Genomic DNA, 26,702 nt, shown 5'->3' on the forward strand with positions numbered 1-26,702 from the left:
GATTGTATTGGATTGAGGCCTAGACTAGTACATGACTTGGAGGGCTTGCATCTCCTACAGTATGGTAGAGTCCAGATATAGTCCTAACCTACCTATTATAGAGATATACCGAATATACTCTAATACCAGATACAACTAACAAAATGGCAACCAAGTGGTGGTAAATAAATGGTGCACCCGTGATTATATTTTGATTTCTCAGCTCCTTAATTGAATAAATGAATATTCTAGGATTTAGCGCATTATGCTTTCAGTGGTTGATGACGTTCCCGTCGACAGTGAGGTGTTATGGTGACTTTATCAATCTCAATGATTTGCCGGTTTAGTCTTTGAAGATGCTCATAGGGGTAGGATTCGCATTTGTGTATTCATAGGGGTAAGTGTGCGTGCATCGTGAGTGTCTGAATTTACTGTGATCATAAAAAAAGCTTGGTGTTGCCATCGCAGCGATGGAAGAATGAATCATAAAATTTCTACAATTTTTTGGAGCTGTTTTGTGCTGAGAATGTGAAGGGTGAGTGCCAACACTTAGATGTTATGGTAAACACATGAAAATGAAATCTTTGCATTGTAGATGTTTGTTTCATTCACTGTTTCATCCTACTCTTGATGGTCTGATACGTAGGAAACAGTAAAATAAAACTGTGGCAACTGAGAATGACCTAAGAGTATTCCAAAAAGGTCACCTCAACTAGCTCTTAGCTACTACATAATGCCAATTGTCTTATGTGGAGGAGAAAGGGAAAGGAGAAAAAGAACTAGCCCTTCATGGAAATATAGTCTCAAGTGCACTACCTGATTTTTTGTGGCCTAGCGTCTTATATCCTCGGTTCATATTTATTTGTTTTGGGGCCATTTTGGACATATGCAGTGTGCTACAGTTAGACTGTTGGAGACTTCGACTTTTATAGTACCTATTAAACGACTTTACAATGACATGACAAATAATTAAAAATTTGGAACCGTTTGGGAGCCTAATAACCTAGAATCCTATAAACGAATGCAATATGTAGACTTATAGGAAGGTGGCCTAGGGGCATACCTGAAAGTACTTGAGTTCCATAAACGAATTGACCCATCGACTGAACCTGTAATCAGTACTGGAAATTCAGGACAAGAAAAGACTACATTAACAGAATCAACGTGCCCTTTGAGCGTTGCAACACATTTCGATTTCTGGCAATCCCATATCTGATTCAGAAAATAAGTGCATCAACTACATAATACAGACGACTGAAGTCCCAATAACTCTAATTTTGTTCAATGAATGGAGATGTGATACCGTGGCCTTTCTCGTATCCGAATCTTGAACAGTAATTATGTGCAGCACGCCATCTCGTGAAAAGAAATCCAAACACCTTGCATATCGCATTCCAGAAAATTCGTATACCGAATCTGTTGAACTGGTATCCCAGACCTATATATATTGAACATAAGAATATATGTAAAAATATGCACATCCAGCTTTTTTGCAGCAGGGTACGGGATAAGAAACCAAATCATCATTTCTCTACCTTTATCGGCCCAGTAGAAGTCGTAGTAGCAAATATATTTACGTCATTTGGGTTAAATTTGACCTGACGAATATATGTATCCGTGTTAAATGTGCGAATTAGTTTCCAGCCGTTCTCCCAGTCCCACAACTTTATCTTGTCCATTGGGTTATACCACACGGATGTATTTGGCACTTCGGGCCCTTCGGTGACTGCCGATAGTACATAAGGCTCAATTTGATGGAGTTCCAACGAGGTTACGACACCATATTCGTGAGCTTTAAAACTCTCTGTTTCAGAAAACAGAGTGCAATAACTGTATACTTTTATGTAACCAGACGAACATCCGACTATAATCCACTTCTTTCGTGCAAGAAACTTTGCAGTCAACGGAGACACTTTTCTATCTCGGTGAGCAGGGAGGCGTGCCATCTCCTGCACAGAAGATATATAGCATGAGACTTGTTACAGCATATTTCGGTAATGAACAGTCATTATTTATTCCAATCATAATAGAATTTCCTTATATATCATTCCTCGATGAATCAAAATAAATATGAAAGCATTCCTTTTCAATGTGGAACAGCGACGTTCCCGTCGACAGCGAGTCGCATGTGGTGACTTCGTCAATTTCTCGAGGATTTGCCGGCTCGGTCTTCGAAGATGCTCATAGGGGTAGGGTTTGCGTACTTGTGTTCATAGAGGTGTGAGTATATGTATACGCTGTGAGTGTCTGAGCTGTATGGGGTAATCTAAAAAAAGGAACTCTTATAGTTAGAGAAAAACTATCCCTTTTTCCCTTTATTCCTGGATGAATCGGATTTGGGGAGGGTAAAAGGCCAGTCTCAGTGTATAGTTTTATGTCATAGTTACCTAGACTGGAAACTAGGTAACTGTGCTAGATGAGTTTTATGGTGATGAAATTTTTCTCACAGTCATGAAACTCCACCATTCTCTCTCTTTACTATGTCAGCAAAATTGATGATATTTAATATCATAAAACCCTCCATGAAACATCCGTTGAGACCGGTCTAAACACCGTTCCAATGGAACCCCTTTACGATCCCCATTATCTATATATTGTTCTAACTCTGACACCTAACGTGCCTGGTCTTCGGTCTCACAGCATTAACCAAAGGATAGAGAGGAGAGAGGAAATAGATTAGCAACTAGTATGTAGGTGCTCCATTTTACGGGAGACAAAAAAAAAGGAAATTAAAGAGGATCCGCTGTGCAGCACGTATCATTCTTATATTGAAAACTTGGAAGGGGATTTTCCTATAAAAGGATAAAAGGAAAAATGAGAAATGGGATGTGTTGGAGTTGCTCTAATCATACAAAAATAAATAAATGAATGTATGCTTCATATTTATATATTGTGTATGGTCCGATAAACTTACTCCATCTGTGCCCAAAAGAACAAGTCATTCTAAGATTTAATATCTATCTAAAAATAAGTCATTTTACTCTATTTAGTATGTGCATGTACATGTAGAAATCAATTATTGGCAAACATGGTTAATAATAAGGGAAAGTAATGTCACTTTACCACCTTATTCATCTGTTATACAATTCCTAAAATGACATTTTTAGGATAGAGGGAGTAGTATTATGTTTTTTTAGAAAACTTCAGACAATTTACTAATAGTGAGAAATGACCTCATGACCCATAATTATTTATATTAGTTGTGATTGAAAACCATATATAAGTTTGGTTCTCTAGATTCTTAATCAATGCATATACATTGGCATTAGAAAAGTAGCCGTTACTAAGCATTTGATTGACTGTGTACGCTTCTCTACATTTTTTTCTTGGTATTTGAAATTGTATTAATTAGATGGATCTCACTAAAACAACACTTTTTGTGGGACAAAATCTAAATGCTAAGGGAACACACATTTTGGGATGGACAAAATGTATATCAACAAAATATTAAGAATTTATGGAGAAACTTGATTGCAAAATATGAAATGCGCGAATCAAAATTTGTTCTCCGAATTCAAAGATACCAAGCTGAACTACATTTGGTTCGCACATTAACCTAGAAAGAATCCGAGCAAACAGTACGTGCTGAATAGATCATGCTCTCCTATTTTTAATCCCAGGGCAGGAACAAGAATCCGATCTCTAACTCTTTTACCGAAGCTGGTATGTCAGTTTGAACCCGAACCATTTCACTCATCTATAAAAAACTATACCTTTTGAACACGGACTAGTTCAGTTACACTACTACAAAAACATAGCAATACCCCATTATTTTCTAGGAGCAGGTCAAAATGTAACATAATTCTTCAAAAGAAGCATGGTTACTGTAGCAGTTGACCCACCCCTGGAAACCTATTTTGAGAGGCGGGTGACGCCATCACCCGCCCTTGAAATGAGTCCCATTTTTTGGGGTGAGTGATGCCATCACCCACCCCTAAAAATACACATTAAAATCTGGAAGCCACGTTCTTCCACCTCCCGATAGCTCATTGCATGCTTGGGGGAGGTGCTGCCCAAAAATCTGAAAAAAAGAAAAAAAAAGGGAGGGAAGGTTCAAACTTTATTTCCTTCGAGTTGGGGCAATAGGAGGTAAGTTGATGCTAATCCCATGTCATTTCTATGCTTTTTTTAGTTTTAATGCTCAAATGGAGCTTTCTTGCCACTAGCCAGATCTAGATCTCCATGGTGTGTTTTTGCCGTTTGGGCTCTATTTGTCTCAAACTTTTGGATGGAGTTATGTTATTTTAGTAGGAAAACAAGATTATGTAATCATTTGAACTTAATGTATAAGTTTTCGCCTATTCCTAAGTAAATAATTTCCTAGATTTATGTAGAAGAGAGAAAAATATTTGTTTTTTCTATCTTTACACACATGCAGGATAGTTTTTCCCTAAGATTTACTGATACAATAATAGGTTGGGTTTTGATTCTTTTTATTCAGTACATGTTAAATTGACTTTCCAATATCTATGCATATATAGAAGTATATATTTATGACCATTTGGGGCTCTGCTTGCCTCAAACTTTAGATGATGTTATGTTATTTTAGTAGAAGAAGAAGATTATCTAATCATTTGGGCCCAATCTTTATGTTTTAGCTTCATTCCTAAGTAAATAATTTTCTAGATCCATGGAGGGTAGAGAATAAGATTTAATTTAATTTTTTCAATGTTTACACGCATGCATGATAGTTTTCTTTTCTAAGATTTAATGGTACAATAATAGGTTGGGCTTTCATTTTTTAGTTAGTACATGTTAAATTGTCATTTTCCAATATTGACAGGGGCCTATCAATGGTGATAGTAGTGACAGTGAACATGACGATGGTGATTTTTTGAGCTAGTTGTTGCATCAGACCAAAGCGGAGCTATTGGTTGGTAGTGCCAAGTAGGGATGGCAATGGGGCGGGTTCGGGTCGGATATCCGCCGTAACATCCCGAAAACTCACCAAAATAAATCATGCGCTAAAGTTGTTTTTGTCGTTAAGCTCGACTCAAACCTTGAACCCTAATTTCCAGAGTCTCTCCCGAACAACCCGACATCCGAATTCAATTCGCGTCCCATCTTTCCCATCCAACGCGACGCGCCGCGACCGGCCGCCGCGAATCTCGCCCCCTCTTTTTCCTCTCTCCTTTTTCCTCCTTTCCCTCCTGGCCGCGTGCCCATCCCCCGTGGCTCGCGCTCGCATGGCGACGCCACGCGTGGCCGACCGCGGCCGCAGTCGCCGCTGGCGCGCACCGCCCCCCCTCTCCTTTTCCTTTCCCTCCCATTTTTTTCTTCCTTTTTCTTCTTTTCCCCTATTTCCTTTTCTTTTTCCCTTTTTCTCTTTTCCCTTTTTCTTTTCTCTCCCTCTCCTTCCTTTCTCCCTCTCCCTCCTTTGCCTCGCTCCCACTCGCCCCGAGCGCCGCCGTGCTCGGCCGCTCCCCGCGCCGCGCACACGCCTCGGCTCGCCGCATGGCCGCACTCGCGCGCGCCTGCGCTGGCTGCGCCACGCCGCCCCGACCCCGGCCTCGCCCAGCTCGCTCGCTCCGGTCCTGTGCGCGTGCCTGCCCGTGCGAACGCGCGCGCGTGCACGCACATGGCGCCTCGGTCAATCGAACGCCTGCGCGTGCACACTCAGTTCGCGCCGAGCAGCGTCGCGCACGCGCATCGCGTGCCCGCGCCGCGTGCAGGTCTGCACCCGCGCCGCTCGTCGAGCCCGCGTGCGAGCCTGGCCACACCACGCGCCGCCCGTCGCTGCGCTGCCCCGCTCAACGCCGCGACGCCCGCCACCTTGCCCCGATTCCGCTCGCCTGCGCCCTCGTGCCCGCACGCTTGCCCCGCCGCTGCCCCGCTCCGCTCGGCGGCGTCCACGCGCACGCGTCTCGCCCCCGCCTGTGCCCTGCCAGCGCACCGCACGCGCGGCCCTGTGCGCGGCCCCAGCCAACGCTGCGCCGCCAATCGTCCCGAACAGCACCCCGCCCCGGAACGCCGCCCTCGGCGCGAGCGCCGCCCCACGACGGCCGCTAGCGGCTGGGACGCCATTAAGGCACCCCGCCGAACTCGCTGGACGCCATCGCCTTGCCCCACCTAACCGCGCCATCCCATCGCCATTCCCCCGCTATAAAAGGAGCTCGCCGTCGCTCCTGAGCCCCGCATCTCCGGCCGCCGCCACCAGCGCCCCCCCTGCTTCCCTAACGCCGCCGCCACAAACTTCCCCAACCGCCGCCGCCCGCTCCCGTCGAGCCGCCTCTGCACGCCGTCCTAGCTTGAGGTGAGGCAGGGGATCGGTTCCCCACAACCCCCTCTCCCTCCTTCCCCGGTCCCCGGCCGCCTCCGAGGGCGGAGCGGCCGGATTGGCCGCCACCGACACCCCTGGGCCGCCTCCTCTGTTTCCCGCGGAGGAGGGAGGAAGGGGATGGCAATTTTGCCAAAAACCCCTCCCCCTTTCCTCTATTCCTTAAAGGGACCTTCCACCTTTCTGTCTTTTTACGAAAGAAACCCTGTCTAAGTTTCTATTCTCAAATAAACCCTTTTCCCATATAAACAAAATTCTAAATACATCCTAGACCTTTCCAGAATAAACCAGATGTTTCCAAAAATCTCAACCAGGCCCCTACCCCCTCTAGATTAATTACAACTAGGCCCCTGACCCCTTATCCGACCCCCGAACCTTTACTAAACCTATCATTTCATGTACCAAACGACCCTGAAACAACCCGGAACTTTACCACGCCTCACTTAACCAAGTTTTGGCCTTACCATTAAGAAACCACTCAAAAATGCCACATCTATCTCCATATTTTATGTGTTCTGATTCGAGCTCAACGATAGATCTTTGTATTGATTGGATGCTTGTTTGTGTGAGCTGTAGACCACGGAGTGAACGAAGGAGAGCCCATCAACGAGCAGTACTGTGAGCAGGAGAACGAGGATCAGCTCCGCGACCCCGAGCCCGAAGGACAGGACTTCCCCGAAAGCTTTGAAGACGGCAAGTTCAATCTCATCCTTTGATGCATGTTTCTGTCCTAGTTTTTATCAACACAACCCGATGGCCTGTTTTAATAAATTGCATGTGTTTCGCTTGCATGAAAACATGGTTGGATAGCCACCCCCTTGATTTGTGATGACCATTCCTTGACCACCTAGATTAATGTCTGATTTTGCTTGGACGTTAATTGATATTAGAACGCTTAGGACTTTACTCATAATACAGTTTATTTTATAAAGAAAATGTGTGCGTGTGGGATGGGATAAATGTGGTGTTTTTGTAAAGAAAGTGTAGACGGGATGGATGGCATTTCTACGGACTTGCCATTAGGTGTGCTCGTGCCAATGTGGCAGGGCAAAGGAGGGAGATATCCATCTTGTCGTGTCTAAGGACCGAGTTGGTGTGTCATCTCATCTAACTCCACTATCGTGCAAACCACTCGACCGTTGAATGGGCAACAGCGTAGCATAAATCCCACTAGTTGGTGTGATAGCCATCAGGAGAGCTGAGAGCAACGGGTGACTAAGGAAAAGGGATAAGCCCCGAGTGACTTATGCCCGGTTATACCTAAGTGAACGGTCGATGACCCCTTGGTGCATCCCGTGATGGCTAGTCAGGCTTAGCTATGGTGGGTAATGGCTATGTTGGGATCTACACCGACACGACGGTGTTCGAGTTGTGGTATCCTACTTGTGGGTAAAGTTGCACACCTCTGCAGAGTTAAGAATCTATTCGAATAGCCGTGCCCACGGTATTGGGCGAGTTACGGTGTGGTCACATAACTAGTGTTTCACTGGGATGGGCTGGTGTGAGTGTTTTGGAATTGTGTCCGGCAGTCATGCCGTGTGCTACGACGGACGGGGAGTCCGGTAGCAGTTTTAAAATTTGAACTCCGTATTATTACAAAAACTGATTTTCTAGAAGGGTTTTCTGTTAAATAACCCCTGCATAAAATATCGTTTTTCTGCAATTTAAACCGTAACCTTATCCTTGATTTACCTATGCATATTATTTGATATAACCCCTCCGTGGGTGTGGTTGGACTTGCTGAGTACGTTCGTACTCACCCCACTCTTACTTTTTATAGAAGAAGACCCAGACTTCGTGCCAGACGACGCTGAGTAGGGTTATCGTTCTGCTCCCAACCTTGCCTGTGGAACCGGCCCTGTTCGAGATGCCTCCGCTGTCGCAATACTCTGAGCCCGTGCTAGACCCTATGTGGTTTGCGGTCTGGTGTTATGTCGTAGCTTGGCTAATTATTATCATTATCTGTATCGAGTGTCCTCCAAGGTTTGTACGGTTTTGAACCATCTGATGTAATAAATGTGGCATCAGCCTCCTGGGACTGGTGTTTTGTATCACATTTAAGTCTTCTCTTATGAGGGGACGCTTCATCCACGGGTTTCGGGTCTAGCGGATTCGGGTCGAGGATGATTCCTCACCCACGGTTTTCGGGTTCGGGGCCCCGAAATTTATCAGGTTCTTGGTTGGGTTTGGTTTTTCACCTGTGGATACCCAATGGATAACTGTTTTTGAATAAAAACTCTTGTTTTATAGTATACTTAATAATAATTTTGTTTATTTATACTATTAAATTTATTCTAAATTGACTTAGAAAATTATTTGCTATTTATTGCCTCTTGTTTATATGTGTGAATGTTATATATATCATGTATATGTTTATAGGAAGTACTTGTGGCTCTTACTATATTATCATATATAACGGGTTTCGGGTATCCAATTGGGTTTCGGGTATCCGCGGGTTCGGTTTTGGGGATGGATTTTCACTCGAAACAGTGTTCGGTTCGGGTTCGGATTTTAAGTTCAGGTTTCGATTTTGGGTGCCCAGACACTCCACTCCACCCGATCCGAACCCGATCTGTTGCCATCCTTAGTGCCAAAGGGTTAGCAAACTTCGAGATGGTGAAAAAATCAGCAGAGGATAATGTATACGAGAAGTCAAAGTGATGTCAGAAATACTGGACCGTGCTTCGTTTCATTCTTTAGTTGTATATACTCTAAAGGCTAAGCACAGTTGGTCAGGCGGTTTCAATAAAATGCTGTGTATCTTGGCTTGGTTGCTTCCAAAGCCAAATAAAACGTCACCCAACACATATCGATCAAAGAAACTTATCAGCCCGTTAATGGGTGTGGAAAGAATTCGTGCATGTAAAAATCATGATATTTTGTATCATGGAGATAGTTTTAAAGACATGGATAAATGCCTTGTATGTTCTGCAAAATACAAAAACAATACCAGTTACAGGGGTGGTGACAATCAAGGTCCAGCCAATGAGAATAAAAGGAAGAGTAATGGGTCGAGGAATAGTACTGCGCTGTTGAGCCAGTGGAACTGCTTTAGGTATTTTTGAGCAGAATTCCTACAACAGTTATGTGGTACCTACCTGTCGGTGTTTTTTAGCACCGGCTAGTGATTATCGTGGATGCGCGTTTAGTGGCGGATGGTAATGCAGGAAGATACAAGGGTTATACTGGTTCAGACCGTCGGGAGGCGTAATACCCTACATCCAGTTCGTGCTGCTTGTGTATCTTGCACTGGTTTGTAGTAGGGGGTTACAAACGGTCGAGAGAGGGACGAGCGTCCCAAGTCTCTAAGATCGGTGGAAGGGGAGAGTGTTTGTGGCTCTCATCTGGTTAGGGCAGCTGTGGGTGAGAGATGCTCGAAGCTCCGTCTGCCTCTTTCCCAGCGGCGAGAGTGTGTTTGTGTGCTCTGGGAGGTCCCTGGCCGTGCGCTGATTCGGCAAGAAATGCACCAGACGCAACTTCATAAGCAAGAACTTCTAAATGAAATCGAGGATTTGTGCCATTTGATTGTGCGTGAGGTGGTCAAAGTAAGGGGCAAATACTTCTATAATTCACAGGTAGAAACGGACCCTAAATACAATTCTGTTCGTGAGTGGGAGATTCAAGAGTACCGGGCCGCCTCTGGTAGCGATTGTAGGGACAAAGGGGGAAAAATGTATTATGTGCGCACTTTAATTATGCTCTATAATAATATTACATTTTATTTCTATTTTATTTCATTTTGTATGCATAAGTATTTATATTTATCAAACATATTCTATGTATCGATTACAATGACATTTGATTGCGAACTAGCAGCTAGCTAAAAATTGGCGAGAATCCAAATTCTAAAATATAGTGGGAAATTGAATAAAAAAATTTAAATTCAAATCGGTGAATGTTTTAGTGGGCTGGAAAACCCAAATGGGTTTTCAGGAGTGGGCGCGTTACCCGCTCCTGCAAATAGCATTTTTAGATGAAAAACGCAGGCACAGATACCGTACCTATCCCAAAAAATATGTTTTCAACCGCTCCTACAAACGCTTTTCGTACGTACAAATGCTTTTCTGGGCAGTATTAGGTATAAAAACATCAAGTTCACTTAGCCTATCGAAAGTACTGATAAGAACTCATAGATTAAGCAAAAAATGTTGAAGAACGCCCAGGTGTAAAAAAAAATATTGACTACCGTGTTGTAACAATGCAATTATGGAATGGATTATATACTGTACATGCTGATTAATGAGAGCAGTCGCTTGCCTCCGTGTTATAGTCCCAGATGATAATTGAGGTCTCCCTTTTCCTACGGACAACAATCAGAATCCTGCAGTAGCATGGAGATCAATACGAATCGTGGCTTCACTCTGTTTGTTAGGAGCGAAATAGAAAACGCATATCAAAACTAGCTTCTGCCTGTAGAGAAACTTTTCTCTCTCACCATGGCTTCGTTGGATGCACGTCAATGGAACCCAACATATAATCAGACTTTTCCAGGGGTACAATCTGGTCCAGGATAAAAGAAACAAACGGCATGATATTTGTGAAATAAGGGCATGGATATATATACAGTTATAGGTGTAAATTGGTGACCCTTAGGTACACCTCTAACTCTCTTTAGTTTCAGTATTTATACCATTTCTTCAAAGTAAGATCTAATTTGAAAAAAGTAGTACAAATATTTGAACTAAACAGGGTCAGAGATGCACCATAGGATCACCAATTTGCACTTTAATATACAGTAAACCAAAACAATAACATATACAATGGAAATCACGTACCTTGATTTCGGACTTGATTACATGATCATCCACGGTTTATATATATATATATATATATATATATATATATATATATATATATATATACCACCTCATCACAATTAAGAGTTGAGAAGTTGACATGTAAAGGGGAACAAAGGATATCGAAAGTCAGTATATATCGCTAAAGATATGTAAATTAAATACTGGCAGCAGTTCAGTTCCAAAACAAGTTCTTAAAGTTCCAGAAAGTGGATCAGATTGGTGGTGGTCAAATGTCATGTTGACATTGCAATGAATTGCTGATGCTCACTAGTTTTGTTATGATGCTACATACTTCTGCAATTCTGCCAGGTGCTAGCTAGCAAGCAGGATTATTGTGTTGAACGTTTGAAATCAAGCTAGTAAAAGTGCTGATGATGCACTTTAGTTTCTTTTTATTTTTATGACATTATAGAGATGAAATTTTGTGTGCATAAATCTAATCAGTGTTCAAGCAAGCGGGCTTTTGCCTGGCTGGTGCAAGCCCGTGACGGGGAGCAAGCAGCTCGGGAGTTCGACTCCCGCCGTCTTGCGCGAAAAAATTCGCTTGCTTGTCCCCTGTTCAAAGTATAGTTAGGGATCCGTCCTAAACACTATGTATGGATGAGCAGGGGTTTGAGGGTTTATTTGACCCATGTGAGGGTCTTCTTCTTAATACAATGCTTTGAGGGTATTCTTTCCCCCATAAGTCAAGTTTTTTTAAATCGGTGTTCAAGCCAACCAAGACATGTCTAGCTTTGTTCTTATGGTCAGTTGTGAGATAAGGGTAAAAAAAAAAACTCAAAAATCGTAGATTGTGCACAAATGTGACTTTTTGGTGCACTTGCTCATATATGGATAAATGAATTAATGATTGCATCGTTCACATGATTACTCATGCCATAGTGATTATTTCAACATTTATAATATACTAATTTAAAATGTTGGATCCAGCACATACTAACCACTATCAACTTAACAAACCATATGCATGTTGGGGTGTTCCATGGTCCGTAAATATATCTATACCTTATTATAGCAGTCTGTCGGCAATAATATCAACACACTCTGAGTAGGAAAACGCATCCACCCGTTAGTAATATATTTATCTATTGAGCATTGGATAGTCATTTGGTAACCAACCGACTAAAATTCTATACTAACTAACCGTAGGCAGTAGCCTGCCGAAGGGAATTTTACAAACACCTAGGATGTCGCCATTTTAGGGTTGTGTACAGTGTGCTCACAAGCACTAGCAATAGGTGGTGACATGTGTGTGTACCATCAAGGGCTAATGTTATATTTCATCAATTTTGCTGACATGGTAAGGAGGGAGAAGGATGTAGTTTCATAGGATGTGAGGAGAGTTCCTAGTCTTAGTAACTGAGCCATGAAATTGTGCACTGGGACTGGTCATATTGGAGTGTGCCACTACTACAAAAAAAAATCGGGACGATCAAAAAATATTAACTGAGTTGGGTAACCCTAATCGTCTTGGATCTAAGGTCACGGTAAATGACCTATTTTGTGAGGCTGTTGTGCTACCCGCTCAGTTAATCTAATAAAAAATTAAAAAAAGGAAAAGCCCGCCTAGCCCATCGGCCGCGGCCGCCGCGTCCCGCCACCGCCGGATCCGGCCCCGCCGTCGCCGGATTTGGCACCGCCGCTCCGCGCAGGTTGCCGCATCCCGGCGCCGCTACCGCTCCAAAGACACTGTGTCCCGCCGCCGCCGTATCCCAGTGCCGCCCGCCAAGCCCATGTCGCCGCCCTGCCACCGGATCTGTACCACCGCACTTCGTGGCCATCGAGCCATTGCGCCCGCGCCGCCGAGCCCGTTTCGCCACCCTGCCACCGGATCTGCATCGTCGAGGCGGCGGCGACCGCCTCGCCGCTGCCCTACTGTGGCCGCGGATGGAGGGGATTGGAGGGAGTGGAGGGAGCCGCGCCGCCGCCGCCGCGTCTGCCGCTGGATTCGGCCCCACGCAGGTGGGGAGGGAGGGAGGAAGAGAGATAGAGAGTAGAGAGGGAGAGATCAAGTTTTAAAGTGGCAGGCGCCGAGCACTTAGGATTTATAGGGCACATAATAGTTACCACCCCTTCCATTCTGCACACGAGCAGAAATACTTTGTTTCTGTCCAAGACTAGGGGTTAGCTGGCGGACTGTTCGCATAGCCTGGGCGGACCGTCCGCCGGTAAAGACTTTCGGACATCCAAACCTTCTGCAATGTAAGTTCGGACATCTGAGCTAGCGAACTGTCCGCCCCCTATGATCGAACTGTCCGCCCTAGGCTCGTATGGGCTTCCATTGGGCTTAGTTTATTAACTGAGGCGGGCCTTTATAAGGCGTCCACCTCCGAAAATAGGGGTATTAACCGAGGCGGGAATTTTAATGGTGACCACCTCAGTTAATGGATTTTGCAAGGCTGCTACCACAGTTAATACAAAATGATTGCCTCGGTTAATGCCTGTCATTAACCGAGGCGGTTAGAATTTCTGCCCGCCTTGGAGATGTAGAAAAGATCACGATAAATCATTTTTTTGTAGTGCTCTGATATATAGTACCTGTAAAATACTATATATATATATATATATATATATATTAGTTTACGTTTTCTAAAGTGACAAACTATAACTAATACAAAAAGACATGGGTTAGTTATCCCTGGATCGATCGGTGTTATTAAGGAAAGTAGGAAACTCACCTGATCACTATTTCCATAAACTGCAGTAAGTTTTGCCTCGTGCACCTGGCGGCCTTTATCTTTTGCTTTTGTAAAAAAATCATTGTGGTCATATATTAAATACCTTGAAATGGCGTTCTTTATTTCCTGATCACTCGCTCTGGTGCTCTCTAGTGTAAAAAACATGTCTTTTCTGGGTGGTGGATTTTGCTGGTAGCGCATTGTGACAGCAATAGTGTACCTGCACCCGGGAGGCACAAAACCAAATGACGGCCAAACTAAATGCGGCGATAGACTATTGGAAAGGATCCTGTAGGCGACATGTCCAACTGTGTTGTTATTTAAGTGTAGCAAGCTTGAAGACCGCAGGAACTTGTTTGGATCTGCCATGGGGATTTTGAGTTCGATGGGCTGCACACTGATGAGATCTCTAACCTGCAGGCAACAGGACGCAATAAAGTCAGTATTGTACTTAGGCAAAAATGCGTTCATCACTCGAGTTGCAAAAGTGTAATTTCCATCCCATATGGTATCGATTATTGTGAATCAGCCTGTTAACAAAGTACCATCTGACAGCGATTTATTAGGCCACACAATCAGGCAAGATTTGAGTTAAACTGTGCCTGGCTTGGAAAGCTGCTTGGTTCATGTACTTTCGTATGGTTGTTCGTCCTAGTCTTCGTAGGTGATACTTGTTTTGTTCTGTCGAACTTCCTCTGCTCGGGAAGCCCGGGTCAGGATGCCTCTTCGTTTTGCTCTAGCTTGAAAGTCAGGTTAGAGGTTCTAGGCCCTCACCCCTGTTTCTCTCTTCTGTTCGTGGCTCCTTTTCTTGGTCTGTCTCAAACGCTGTAATTCCGTTTCTTGAAATGGAATTGGGGGTGTGCCTCGTTTCAAAAAAAAATAAAAATTACTGCCTAGCTAATGCTACGTCAATTACTGCTTAGCTAATGCTACGTCAAACCAATCACTATAACTGTCCTGCCTAAAAGATTTTGTGCCGTTTTCAACGTGTGATGAGTATTTCACTCGGAAACCTCACCTGTCACCGTTTTTCATCTGATTATGATTGCAATGCTTGATGAGAGATTATACCTGGCTATATTTGCAGATTGGATCGCATGAACTTCCTCCTGCTTCATTATGATCGAAAAATTGCAGTATATCTGCTGCAGTAGGTCTTTTATTTACGTCACTGTCCACACATTTTAGGGCTATATCAATCAATTGCTTCAACTGATGGGTATAAACTTGAATGACTGATGCGTCATTCAGTGTTTTTTGAAATATTTTCTTCCATTTGCCAAGCACCTGCACAGTTGCATAACTGAGTGGAGCGTACACAGAGCATACTACTATAGTACTCAAACCGTAATTGATTCAACTTACATTCCCGGTGAATTGCTGCAGATTTGCTTGGGTACTATCGAGGGTATTATCGTCATAAGAGGTGTAGGAATAATGTGGCGTGCTTCGGGGATGCTTCCTACTTCCTGTGAGTAACTCAATCATTATAACACCCAAACTAAATATGTCTGCCTTGGGAGATATTTTGCCATCACTATAGTATTCCGGTGCCATATATCCGCTGCAGCACAATTTGAAAGTTTTACTAACATACTGCAAGCATATTCAGTCCATGAAGATAGTAAAAACAAAAAGAGTTGTTGTTGCAAGGGATAGGGGCTTTACACTGTCCCTGTGGGCCTCTGAGTGTATATTTTAGATTTATTTTCGCGCAAGAGCCTTGCCAAACCAAAGTCGACTATTTTAGGCATCATATTACCATCCATCAACACATTCTGTGGCTTCAGGTCCAGATGAATAATGTTTTCCTCGTGAAGGGCATCTAAGCCACTACAAATCCCATTAATTATCTTGTATACCTCGTCCCAGCCAAGCTCCAAATGTTCTTCTGTGGAAATATTTTGGTAAACAAGAAATAATTCAATTATTGTAGACTAATAATACCATCTAGTAAATGGGTGGGTCAAAGGATAATGTTTAATTTGTACTCCACTCCTTCCCATGCAACAAGTAAACGACCTAGATTTGCGCAGAGAATTGGGTGGTCGAGCAATGACTAGATTATGGGATTGTTTGGATCCAAGGAGATAAACTTTAGCCCACTTATTTACATGCCAAATATTAGAATTAAATATAGGCTAATTGTTCGTCTAATTACACAGATGATGGCTAATTAGTCATTAGAATCCATTAGCTCTTGATTAGCTCTCATTAGCTTATGTTTAGCCCCATTAGCACATCTAGCAGCCCTATTTTAGCACATCCAAACACTCCCTATATTAGCCATCAATCCCTGCTATAAATTATGTTGGTGTTGCGTATTTACTGCAATGAACAAGGTGAATTTATGTGAAATGTGCCCCAAAGTTATGGATAGCCCAAACGTTTTAAAAGAGCAGTAAACTAACTAGAGGTTTATAACACGAAAGTGAGGCAGTATTTAACTGGAAATATACATGTCGAGGCCTCCATTGCTAATATACTCGAAGCAGAGTAACCGTGAGCGTATTTCTGCCACAATCAGCTTCCCACTGTCGTGTGTCATTGTATCCATCTTAGTCTCGGCACAGTAACCTATGAGCTGTACCACATTTGGGTGCATGATCCCCATAACACGGCTGATCTCGTCTAAAGAGCTGTCCTTCTCAAAAGGGTACCTATCGTAAATCTTCTTCACTGCAATGACTTTCCCGCTCCGGAGAATTCCCTTCAAAGAACACACGTAGCCTTGATTAGTTATGGCTGTGAAAATTGGAAGAATTGCCCGAAAGAAAAATAAAAGTAATATTACTTGATTGAATAAGAAAAAACATCTTGTACCTTGTAAACCACTCCAAAGCCACCCCTGCCGAGTTCATGGTTGCTGGAGAAATTATCTGTGATGGCTTTCAAAAATTCCAGTGGCAAAGAGACTGGCGGTTCACTTGGATCCTGCAGTATATTCTCCAGCATCTTCTCGTACATATCATATCTCCTTGCTGTACTGTCCATTCCTCCTTCTGTGGGACCGAAGCCGGCGACCAGAGGGGGGTGAATGGGAGCCGATCGAAATTTCTTCGAAATTCGAACCGTAGGCCTATGTCCCAAAATTACCGCAAGCCCTTGAACCTAGGTCAGCGAGAATAGCTATAGACAAGCTATCTCGAAGCAAAAGACCTAGATAGCAGCGCGGAAGCAAAGGCGAGAGAAACTTCACAAATCGCAGCACAGCACACACAGACCGGTCTGACCGGTGTACTGGACCGGTCTGACCGGTCGAGCTGGGAAATTCAAACTGCAGACCGGTTGCACAGACCGGTCAAACCGGTCGTTCCCAGACAGCCCGCCAACAAAGCTCCAAATGTAAAATCTCGAGCAAACGAAGTCCAAATCCAACGAAACTTGGAGGAAAGCTTCGCATCTACCCCCTGAACATATTCCCAAAAGATCTTTCCCAAAAGAATAACAAATCGTGAGAAATTAAGGAAAGATCAAAGAGAATTGGGGTTTTCTCAAGAACCCAAAAATCTCAATCCGTGAGAACTCGCGATTCCTGCAGGTTTGGCACTTGGCTAGATAGATTAGAATCATCACAACGAGTCCATCAAACCACGAATTCACGAGCTTGATTCCTCTAAACACGAAACAACCCAAAAGAGGAGAAATCAAGACCAAAACGCAAAGGGAAGGGAGAGGACGAGTACTCAGCACACAAAGGTGAATCTCAACAGGATTTCATTCATAAATTTCGGAGGAATTCACCTATACTAAGCTAGAGCCATCCGCCCATCATCCATCCTCTAAATTTGAGAGATTAGCTATACCTAACCCTCTTTTGCGTTGGAATTCTTGGCCCTAACCTAGAGCAGAGGCTGGGAGAAGGAAAAACCCAGAGAAAACAAAAGACTCAAGAGGCTCAACCAGCCACGGGCTGGTGGGGGTATTTATACCCGGCTGCTGCGGTCAGACCAGTCTAGGGGACCGGTCAGACCGGTCGGGCAGCAGCACCCCGCTGTACAGCCTCGATCGACGGCGGAGCTTCTTTATTCGACTCGAAGTCTTTGCTTCGATGCCGTCACGTCGATGAAGATCCGGTCCGCGGTTTTGGAGGGTCCGCGAAACCCGGGTAGGTGGCCGGTTTTGAGAAAACTGCCAAAACCTCACGCGCGGGAAGATTCCCGCCTCCACGCCGTGGCCCTAGACGCCGTTCCCGCCTCGGCCTTCTGACGGCCCTAGACACCGCCAGACGCCGTCACCTCCTTGCCCACAGCGAGGCCCTAGACGCCGTCGACGCCCATCGCCTCCGTCAGTCCCGAGATCGACGCCCGTGCCTCCACGACTTGGCGTCTTCGACCGCCGTCCGCCACCTTGGTTTTGTGGTGCAAACCAAGAAACCCACCTTCCGTCGCCGCTTGCGCCCTCGATCCAGGAATGGACGCCACAGCTGCCGCTCGGTCCAAGCTCCGGTCCCGGCTGCCCTTCACCGCCGTCCACCGCACGGTCCATCGGCCACAGCACCTCCACGGCAGCTCCCCGTCGACACTCGACGCCCGTGTACCTGCAACCCAAAGACCAAGCGCACGATCACACCGCACAGTTGACAATTCACTCATCACAAGCAGGATAGAGTACTCGACATTCCTCAATCTCCTCCTTGATGAGTGCATTGTCAACACACCACCTGAAAGCAGAGAAGTGATAAAATAGAAGCAAGAAAGTGAAGAACTCAAGCAAATGACAAAAAGCTCAGAAAGGCAAGACCAGTCACTTACTCAAGAAAATATCGATCCCCTAAGACAAGGGCAACGGCTCGACGCAATCGATCAAAAGCCAAAACATGACTCCTCAAAGACAGAGGTAACGCTCGACGCAGTCATGCAAGAAGCAGAGGGAAAACGAGAAAAACCAGGAGCCAAAACCAAAGCAGAAACTCCCCAAGCAAAGCTTTTCCCTCTCACAAGTGCAACTCTCCCAAAATGATGCACTCTCGAAGCCCTGTGCACAACAAGTTTTTCAAAAAACAAACAAGTCTCCCCCTTGTTCAATCACTTCTCTCAAAATTCTCCCCCTTGTTGGCACATGCACACATCAAGCTTAAAAGACCTAAAGCTCCCCCTGAAGCTGAAACTCCCCCTGAATAGATGCTATGCAATGAATGCAATGCAGGAGGTGTAAGTGAAAGCATTCAGGGATACAATGATATGAGCAACATCTAGTCTCAAGCACGTGTGCATCCATAAACAAGACCTGCATCTATCTCAACAGGGTATATTAAATCAGTCTAGAGCTAGGCAAGTTCAGTTTAGGAGAAATAAAAGCATCACCCAAGATCTAGAACTAACAAGTAAGGAATGGAAAGCAGTGCTAATCAAACTCATACAGGTGAGCCAAAACAGTCAAAACAAGTTGCCAACATTCATTTTTCAATCAAATTTATCACAAGCAATTCTTAATGCCAGGGGTTGAAAGCTTGTTATGTTTTACTTCGCAACGAGGCCAAGCCTATGCCAAAGACAATCAGAAGCTTAAGGCACTTGTTTCAGTCATGCACAGCCTTGCCCGGGTTCTCACAAGTGCAAAGTGAGCCATCCCGAAAGCTCGATCAGTGTGACAAGCAATCCCGCCTGGATCTTTTCAATCCATTTCAAGAACAGTTCAAGCAATTGTATCAGATTTAGATCATTTCAAGTACGAATTGCTGAACGAAAGGCCACACTAGCATGAATAAGATTGCAAAGCATATCAACACGCCCTAACATGCTAGTAGCCAAAACAGGGTGATCATGTTTTCAGATTTTCAAATCCAAATAGCTTAACTCAGATGATGTCATATACACAATGGAGCAAGCTATACATGATCAAATTTATCAACTCACACTAGCAGGCACTAGAAGATCATAGCAATGTATACAAGAATGCTAGTGCAAGTGAGACAATGCAAAATGCAAACATGTACAATGCATATGCACAATGCAACTACCAAACCTAGAAAACAAAGAGAAGCAAATAAAATCCACAAAGCTAACCAAAGAAAAGTCAGCGATCAAAAGGGGTAACAAACCCCAAGCTCCCCTCGCAAGCGAGCAAATGTGTCCTGCTCTAGCGGTTTGGTGAGGATATCTCGCAGGAAATGGAATTGGATGTCTATGTGCTTGGTTCTGGAGTGTAGGATAGGGTTCTTTGCAATGCTAATAGCGGACATGTTGTCTACAAAGATGGAAATCCTACCAAAACTCAATCCATAATCCTGCAAGATTTGTTTCATCCAAAGTATCTGGGAGCAGCAACTAGCAGCGGCAACATACTCAGCTTCTGTGGAAGAAAGCGCTACGCTAGCCTGCTTGCGAGAGGACCAAGACACCAAAGATGTACCGAGAAATTGACAAGTGCCAGATGTCGACTTGCGATCTAGCCAACACCCACCGAAATCGGCATCAGAAAAGCCCAATAAAACCAGAGAAGAATTCGCAGAATTCCAAAGACCAAATTCAGGGGTGAATTTAAGATACCTGAAGATGCGTTTCACCACCTGCCTGTGAGAGGTGCGCGGCGAAGCCTGATACCGCGTGCAGAGGCAGACGCCGAACTGGATGTCCGGTCGCGTCGCCGTCAGGTACAGGAGAGAGCCGATCATGCTCCTATACTCCTTCTGGTCCACCGCCTCGCCGTCCAAGTCCTCATCAAGCGCTGTAGATGTGCTGATTGAAGTCGGCTAAGGAGACAAGTCACTCATGTCGAACTTCCGCAGCAAGTCTCTAGTGTACTTGGCTTGATGGACAAAAGTGCCCTGAGAGTTTGCTTGATTTGCAGCCCGAGGAAGAACTGCAACTCACCCATCATGCTCATCTCGAACTCCCTAGACATCTGCTCAGAAAACTTGGAGACAAGAGCGTGAGAAGAGCCACCAAAGATAATATCATCCACGTATATCTGAACTAAAAGAAAATCAATGCCAGACCGCATGAGGAACAAAGTTTTATCCACACATCCCATTTTAAAACCCTGAGCCAGCAGAAATGTTTTCAGTCTATCATACCAAGCTCTAGGCGCCTGTTTCAAACCGTAAAGAGCTTTCTAAAGTTTATAAACACGGTTTGGAAACTTGGGATTTTCGAAACTAGGGGGTTGCTTCACATAAACCTCTTCTTCGATAAAACCATTTAAGAAGGCAGATTTAACATCCATTTGGAAAACTTTAAAACCCTTGGAAGCAGCAAATGCAAGAAAGATTCGAATAGCTTCCAAACGAGCAACAGGGGCAAAAGTCTCCTCAAAATCAATACCCTCTTTTTGGCAAAACCCCTGGGCAATAAGACGAGCCTTGTTTCGAACAACCAACCCATCCTCACCCTGCTTGTTTTTGAAAACCCACTTCGTTCCGATGGGATTACAAGCAGGTGGAGGTTCGACCAAAACTCAAACTTGGTTTCTTTCAAAATTTTCAAGTTCCTCATGCATGGCATTGACCCAATTAGAATCAGAAAGAGCGTGTCCAATATCTTTGGGCTCAAAAGAAGCAACAAACGCTGAATGAGCAAAGCCAGCGATACTTGTTACCTTGGACCTGGTGTCTCGCTCGTTGAGATCACCTAGCATCTGTTGAGGTGGATGGCGACGCTGAATGTGTCGCGGTGTTTCACGTGTCGAAGTCGTCTCCTCCTCAACCAATGCTGGTGCCTCCTCAGGTGCAGCTGGTGAAACCTGAGTCACCTCCTCAATCAGCCCCCGTGAAGTAGACGTAGTCAGATCGGGGCCGTCGTCATCGTCTGAGCTCGTGGCAGAGATAGCTGGGTCCACAGCACGCGTGGTAGCCTCAGCGTCGCCTTCTGCAGCTTCTTCCTCCTCATCTTCAAAGATGGAGGTGCCGAGCTCATCATCTCCTGCAACTTCAAAGACATAAGAATTGCACGGTGCAGTCTCGTCAAAAGTGACTTCACAAGTCTCTCAGACGATGTTAGTACCAATAATCAGCACACGGTACGCTCTAGAGTGAGAAGCATAACCGAGAAAAACACCGTCAGACAAGCGAGACTCAAACTTATCAAGATTTCCATCTTTCAGCACAAAGCACCGGCAACCAAAAACTCTGAGATGGGTAACACGGGGCTGGCGTCCAAACCGCAACTCATAAGAAGTCCTGTGCATGAAAACACGCAAGAAAATGCGGTGGACACGTAACAAGCGGTGTTAACCGCCTCAGCCCAGTATTTGCGAGGAGTCCTATGCTCATTGAGCATCGTCCACGCCATCTCAACCAGCATCCGATTCTTCCGCTCTACAACTCCATTCTGCTGTGGAGTGTAGGGAGAAGAATACTGATGTTCAAGCCCTTGATCACTGCAAAAGGGGTCAAAACGAGCGTTTTTGAATTCTGTGCCATTATCACTGCGAATCTCTTGCATGGCCTGGGGTAGCTCATTTTTCAACCTCAAGATCAAGTCTCGAACAAACTCGAAAGCCTCATCCTTGGTTCTCATGAAAAAGACCCAAGAATAGCGAGAAAAGTCGTCCACGATCACAAGAATATACCACTTCCCACCAACAGACATCACCCGAGAAGTACCAACTGTGTCCATGTGTAGCAATTCTCCAGGGTGAGCGGTCATCACCTGATTAACAGGCGGATGAGAAGCGGCAATCATCTTCCCGTGACGACACGGATGGCAAACAAGGTCCTTTTCAAACTTCAATTTGGGCAATCCTCGGATCAGGCCAAGTGATCTCAGTCTCGACAACAAGTCAAAGCTCAAATGTCCAAGTCTCCTATGCCACTTCCACAGATCAGAAGAAGGACCAGCCATCAAGCAATGAGAAGAGCCAAAAGGAGTTCCAGAGAAGTCAACCAAGAAAACCCGATCGCGAGGTGTAATCCGGCAAACCAAATCTCCCCTGGAATCCAAAACACGCGAGCAACCCTCCATGAAGCGAACCTCAAACCCCTCATCAAGAAGTTGCAAAACAGAGAGCAAATTAAAGCCAAAATTTGAAACCAAAGCAACTTCTCTCAGGGTAAAGCGATCAGAAACCCGAACAGCGCCAAGTCCATGTACTTTTCCTCTTCTATTATCCCCGAACACAATGTATTCCTTTGAGCGCATCGGGGTAAGGCTGGAGAACCATTTGTCATTCCCGGTCATGTGGAGCGAACAACCGGAGTCTATGATCCACCTGTTCTCCAAGCCTCCGACCTGCACATCAGTAGTGAGACAAAGGGTGAGCAAATGTCTCAACACTGGGGTTAGCAAAGTGAGAAGCAAACCAGTGTCGAGCCATTTGCTCTACAGAAGGGTTAGCAAAACCAGACAAAGCGTATCCCCCGTCCCGTCTGCCGCGTGACTGACGAACACCACCGCGAGGAAAGCGTGGAGCCTCACAACCTCCTCCAAAGCCTCGGTCCCGTGGTCCATAGCCGTACTGAAAACGACCAGGAGCACGGCCGGCAAAGCGACCACCAGCTGGAGCACGGTAACAACCTCTGTCTCCCTGACCTCCACCTACACGGCACGCCCTAGCATCTCGCCTATCACCACACCGAGGAGGATCATGCACCCGAGCAGAGTACATGTCCGCGTTCCGTATCTCCTGCTCTCTCCTCACAGCCCGCTTCTTCTGGGCAACCTGGGCTGTGGTAGCAGGGAGCGTGTCAAGGGGGTTCCTCAGCGCATTAGGCTTTGGAACCCAAACCTTCTTCTGCGGAGGTGCTTTCGGTGGTTCTTTAAGCACACCATCCGCGGGGTCAACAAGCGAAGGCTGCGTGCTCGTGCTAGCAGTGTTTCCAGCAGCCTTACCAATCTTGCCATACAACTTGTCAAAGTCTGACTTCGTGTATGTGTAACCGACCCCAAACCCATCACCACGCTTAAACTGCTTAATCATCATGCCCAACTGCGGCTCACTACTAGAGACCCAACTCAGAATCACCCTAAGTTGGCTTTCTCTACCGCAAGACTATCTAAATCAGCAATCAAACCAGGGCAAACAGAGCAGTCAATAGGTGGGCTAGACTCTACAACCTTAGTCTTTCCAAAAGACTTGATCAAAGCGTTCTTCTCCTCTAGCTCCAACCTAAGCGTGGGACAAAGCTTACAAGCGCCAAGCAACGCAGGCCTAGATCTAAGCTCCTCTAGTTCACAAACAACAGTAGCAAACTTGGACTGCAAAGAAGCTAGATCAGACTTGAAGATAGGACACTCATCGCATTCAAGCACATCACTAACAATGGGAGCATCCTTGACAAGTTCAAGCTCATGCTTGGCCTTGGCTAGCTCGTGAGACACGTCAGAAAGCGAAGTCTTAGCAACATCTAAGTTCGCGACGTTCTCATCATGCTTGGCACGGAGAGCAACAAGATCGTTCATGTGAGATATGCAGCCAGCGCACTCATCCTCACTAGACTTCTCCCTAGCACAAGCCAACTCAGCCCTAAGCTTTCTACGCTCTCTAGCTGCTTCCTTAAGCAGCCTCTTCTAGTTGTCGAGAGCGGCGTACAACTCCCTAACCTCTGTATCAAGCAGGTCGATCGTGGAGTTTACCTCTGAATCGCTCTCGGATCCAGGAGAAGAGCCGGAGTGCATCGATGTAGCATGTCCACCCGAAGACGCGCGAGCACCATCGGCTTCGCCCGCCATGGTGCAGAAGCTCTTGCGCCGACCGGCCGCCAAGCAAAGGCCGATGAAGCCGGTGGCTTCCTTGTCCCGCTTCTTCTTCTTCTTGTCGTCGTCGTCGGAGGTCGGTGAAGAACAGAGGTCGGTGTCAGAGCTCTTGTCGAGGTCGCTGAGCTGCGCCAGGAAGGCCTTCTCCCGCTTCTTGGTCTTGTACTGGAAGCGCTTCTTGAGCGACTCCTTATCGAAGCGTCCTCCCCGGTCACGACTGCGGTGCTTGTGGCGCCGACGCTCCTTGTTGGAGCCTCCCTCGTCGCGGTCGCGGTGGCAGTAGTAGTCGAAGGAGTTGTTCTGGCCACCGCCGGACTTTTTGGGGCAATCGGCGACGAAGTGGTTCAGATCGCCGCTGTTGTAGCACCCGGGGTTCTTCTTCCTCTGCCTGTTGTGGTAGACGCGCTGGAACTTGCTGATCAGAAGGCACAAGTCGTCGTCGCCCAGCGTCTCCAGCTGCTCATCTGAAACAGAAGGCAAAGAGGCAAGAGAAAAGCCAAGAGCAGAGTTAGCGTTAGAGCTCGATCCACCTGGGCCAGTCACAAGAGCGACGCTCTTGGAAGGAGGGGCACCATTGAGCTTGGCTCGTGTCTGGTTATCCACCTCCGTGGCCTTGAGCTTGCTGAAAAGCTCGTTCACCGTCAGAGTCTCATAGCCAGCAGACTCAATGATGGTGTTCACCTTGAGATCCCACACAGAGCGATCAAGTGCGTATAGCAACTTGAGGGCCTTCTCGTGCTCTGTGTACTCAAGGAAACCAGCAAATCTGTTCGCATTGACCTTGTTCACAATCGACTGAAAATGACTGAACATCAGGTCAATGCTCTCACCCGGCTCCTGTGTGAAGTTCTCGTACTCACGCCGGTGAGTCTCGAACAGTCTGGCCTTCACCTGAGGTGTACCCTCGTGGTAGTTCTCAAGGCACGTCGAAATTTTGTGGGCTTCCTGAAAACCCTGGACGCGTGAGAACTCCGCACGAGAAACGCCAGCGAACAAGGCATTGACGGCCTTGGCGTTAGCCTCGTGCTGGGTCACCTGGAGAGGTGTGGTCCGAACAGCAAGCACCTCGTAAAGCTGGTTCGTGGTAATCTCCCAGACATCGGCTCCCATGCTCTACAGGAAGGCTCTCATGCGAACCTTCCAGTAGGCATAGTCTTCGCCGGAAAACACCGGGATCTTTACAAAGACTCGCCATGGTCGCCGACTGGTTTTCGAACCGGTTAAGGTACTGAAAACCTCAACCAAGCTCTGATACCAATTGTGGGACCGAAGCCGGCGACCAGAGGGGGGGGTGAATGGGAGCCGATCGAAATTTCTTCGAAATTCGAACCGTAGGCCTATGTCCCAAAATCACCGCAAGCCCTTGAACTTAGGTCAGCGAGAATTGCTATAGATAAGCTATCTCGAAGCAAAAAACCTAGATCGCAGCGCGGAAGCAAAGGAGAGAGAAACTTCACAAATCGCAGCACAGCACACACATACCGGTCTGACCGGTGTACTGGACCGGTCTGACCGGTCGAGCTGGGAAATTCAAACTGCAGACCGGTCAGACCGGTCGCTCCCAGACAGCCCGCCAACAAAGCTTCAAATGTCAAATCTCGAGCAAACGAAGTCCAAATCCAACGAAACATGGAGGAAAGGTTCGCATCTACCCCCTGAACATATTCCCAAAAGATCTTTCCCAAAAGAATAACAAATCGTGAGAAATTATGGAAAGATCAAAGAGAATTGGGGTTTTCTCAAGAACCCAAAAATCTCAATCCGTGAGAACTCGCGATTCCTGCAGGTTTGGCACTAGGCTAGATAGATTAGAATCGTCACAACGAGTCCATCAAACCACGAATTCACGAGCTTGATTCCTCTAAACACGAAACAATCCAAAAGAGGAGAAATCAAGACCAAAACGCAAAGGGAAGGGAGAGGACGAGTACTCAGCACACAAAGGTAAATCTCAACAGGATTTCATTCATAAATTTCGGAGGAATTCACCTATACAAAGATAGAGCCATCCGCCCATCATCCACCCTCTAAATTTGAGAGATTAGCTATACCTAACCCTCTTTTGCGTTGGAATTCTTGGCCCTAACCTAGAGCAGAGGCTGGGAGAAGGAAAAACCCAGAGAAAACAAAAGACTCAAGAGGCTCAACCGGCCACGGGCTGGTGGGGGTATTTATACCCGGCTGCTGCGGTCAGACCGGTTCAGGGGACCGGTCAGACCGGTCAGACCGGTCGGGCAGCAGCACCCCGCTGTACAGCCTCGATCGACGGCGGAGCTTCTTTCTCCGACTCGAAGTCTTTGCTGCGATGCCGTCACGTCGACGAAGATCCGGTCCG

The 26,702-nt window shown here is 45.9% G+C and overlaps 1 protein-coding gene across 3 annotated transcripts in view; it reads right to left on the reverse strand.

Moving 5' to 3' along the window:
• The window catches only part of LOC120686105, a 54,537-nt gene that overhangs the window by 26,519 nt on the left and 1,316 nt on the right, over positions 1 to 26,702 (reverse strand). For all 3 annotated transcript variants that reach the window (XM_039968260.1, XM_039968262.1, XM_039968261.1), the window contains 12 exons: positions 16,557 to 16,732; positions 16,182 to 16,443; positions 15,402 to 15,624; positions 15,099 to 15,297; positions 14,805 to 15,020; positions 13,734 to 14,147; positions 11,032 to 11,043; positions 10,692 to 10,756; positions 10,514 to 10,577; positions 1,515 to 1,928; positions 1,283 to 1,417; positions 1,043 to 1,191 (listed from right to left, as the gene is read on the reverse strand). In XM_039968260.1, the coding sequence (XP_039824194.1) occupies positions 1,043 to 1,191; positions 1,283 to 1,417; positions 1,515 to 1,928; positions 10,514 to 10,577; positions 10,692 to 10,756; positions 11,032 to 11,043; positions 13,734 to 14,147; positions 14,805 to 15,020; positions 15,099 to 15,297; positions 15,402 to 15,624; positions 16,182 to 16,443; positions 16,557 to 16,732 (2,329 nt within the window). The remainder of the gene's footprint in view (positions 1 to 1,042; positions 1,192 to 1,282; positions 1,418 to 1,514; positions 1,929 to 10,513; positions 10,578 to 10,691; positions 10,757 to 11,031; positions 11,044 to 13,733; positions 14,148 to 14,804; positions 15,021 to 15,098; positions 15,298 to 15,401; positions 15,625 to 16,181; positions 16,444 to 16,556; positions 16,733 to 26,702) is intronic.

The sequence above is a fragment of the Panicum virgatum genome, chromosome 8N (genome assembly GCF_016808335.1).
Source record: "Panicum virgatum strain AP13 chromosome 8N, P.virgatum_v5, whole genome shotgun sequence".
NCBI classification, from domain to species: Eukaryota; Viridiplantae; Streptophyta; class Magnoliopsida; order Poales; family Poaceae; genus Panicum; species Panicum virgatum.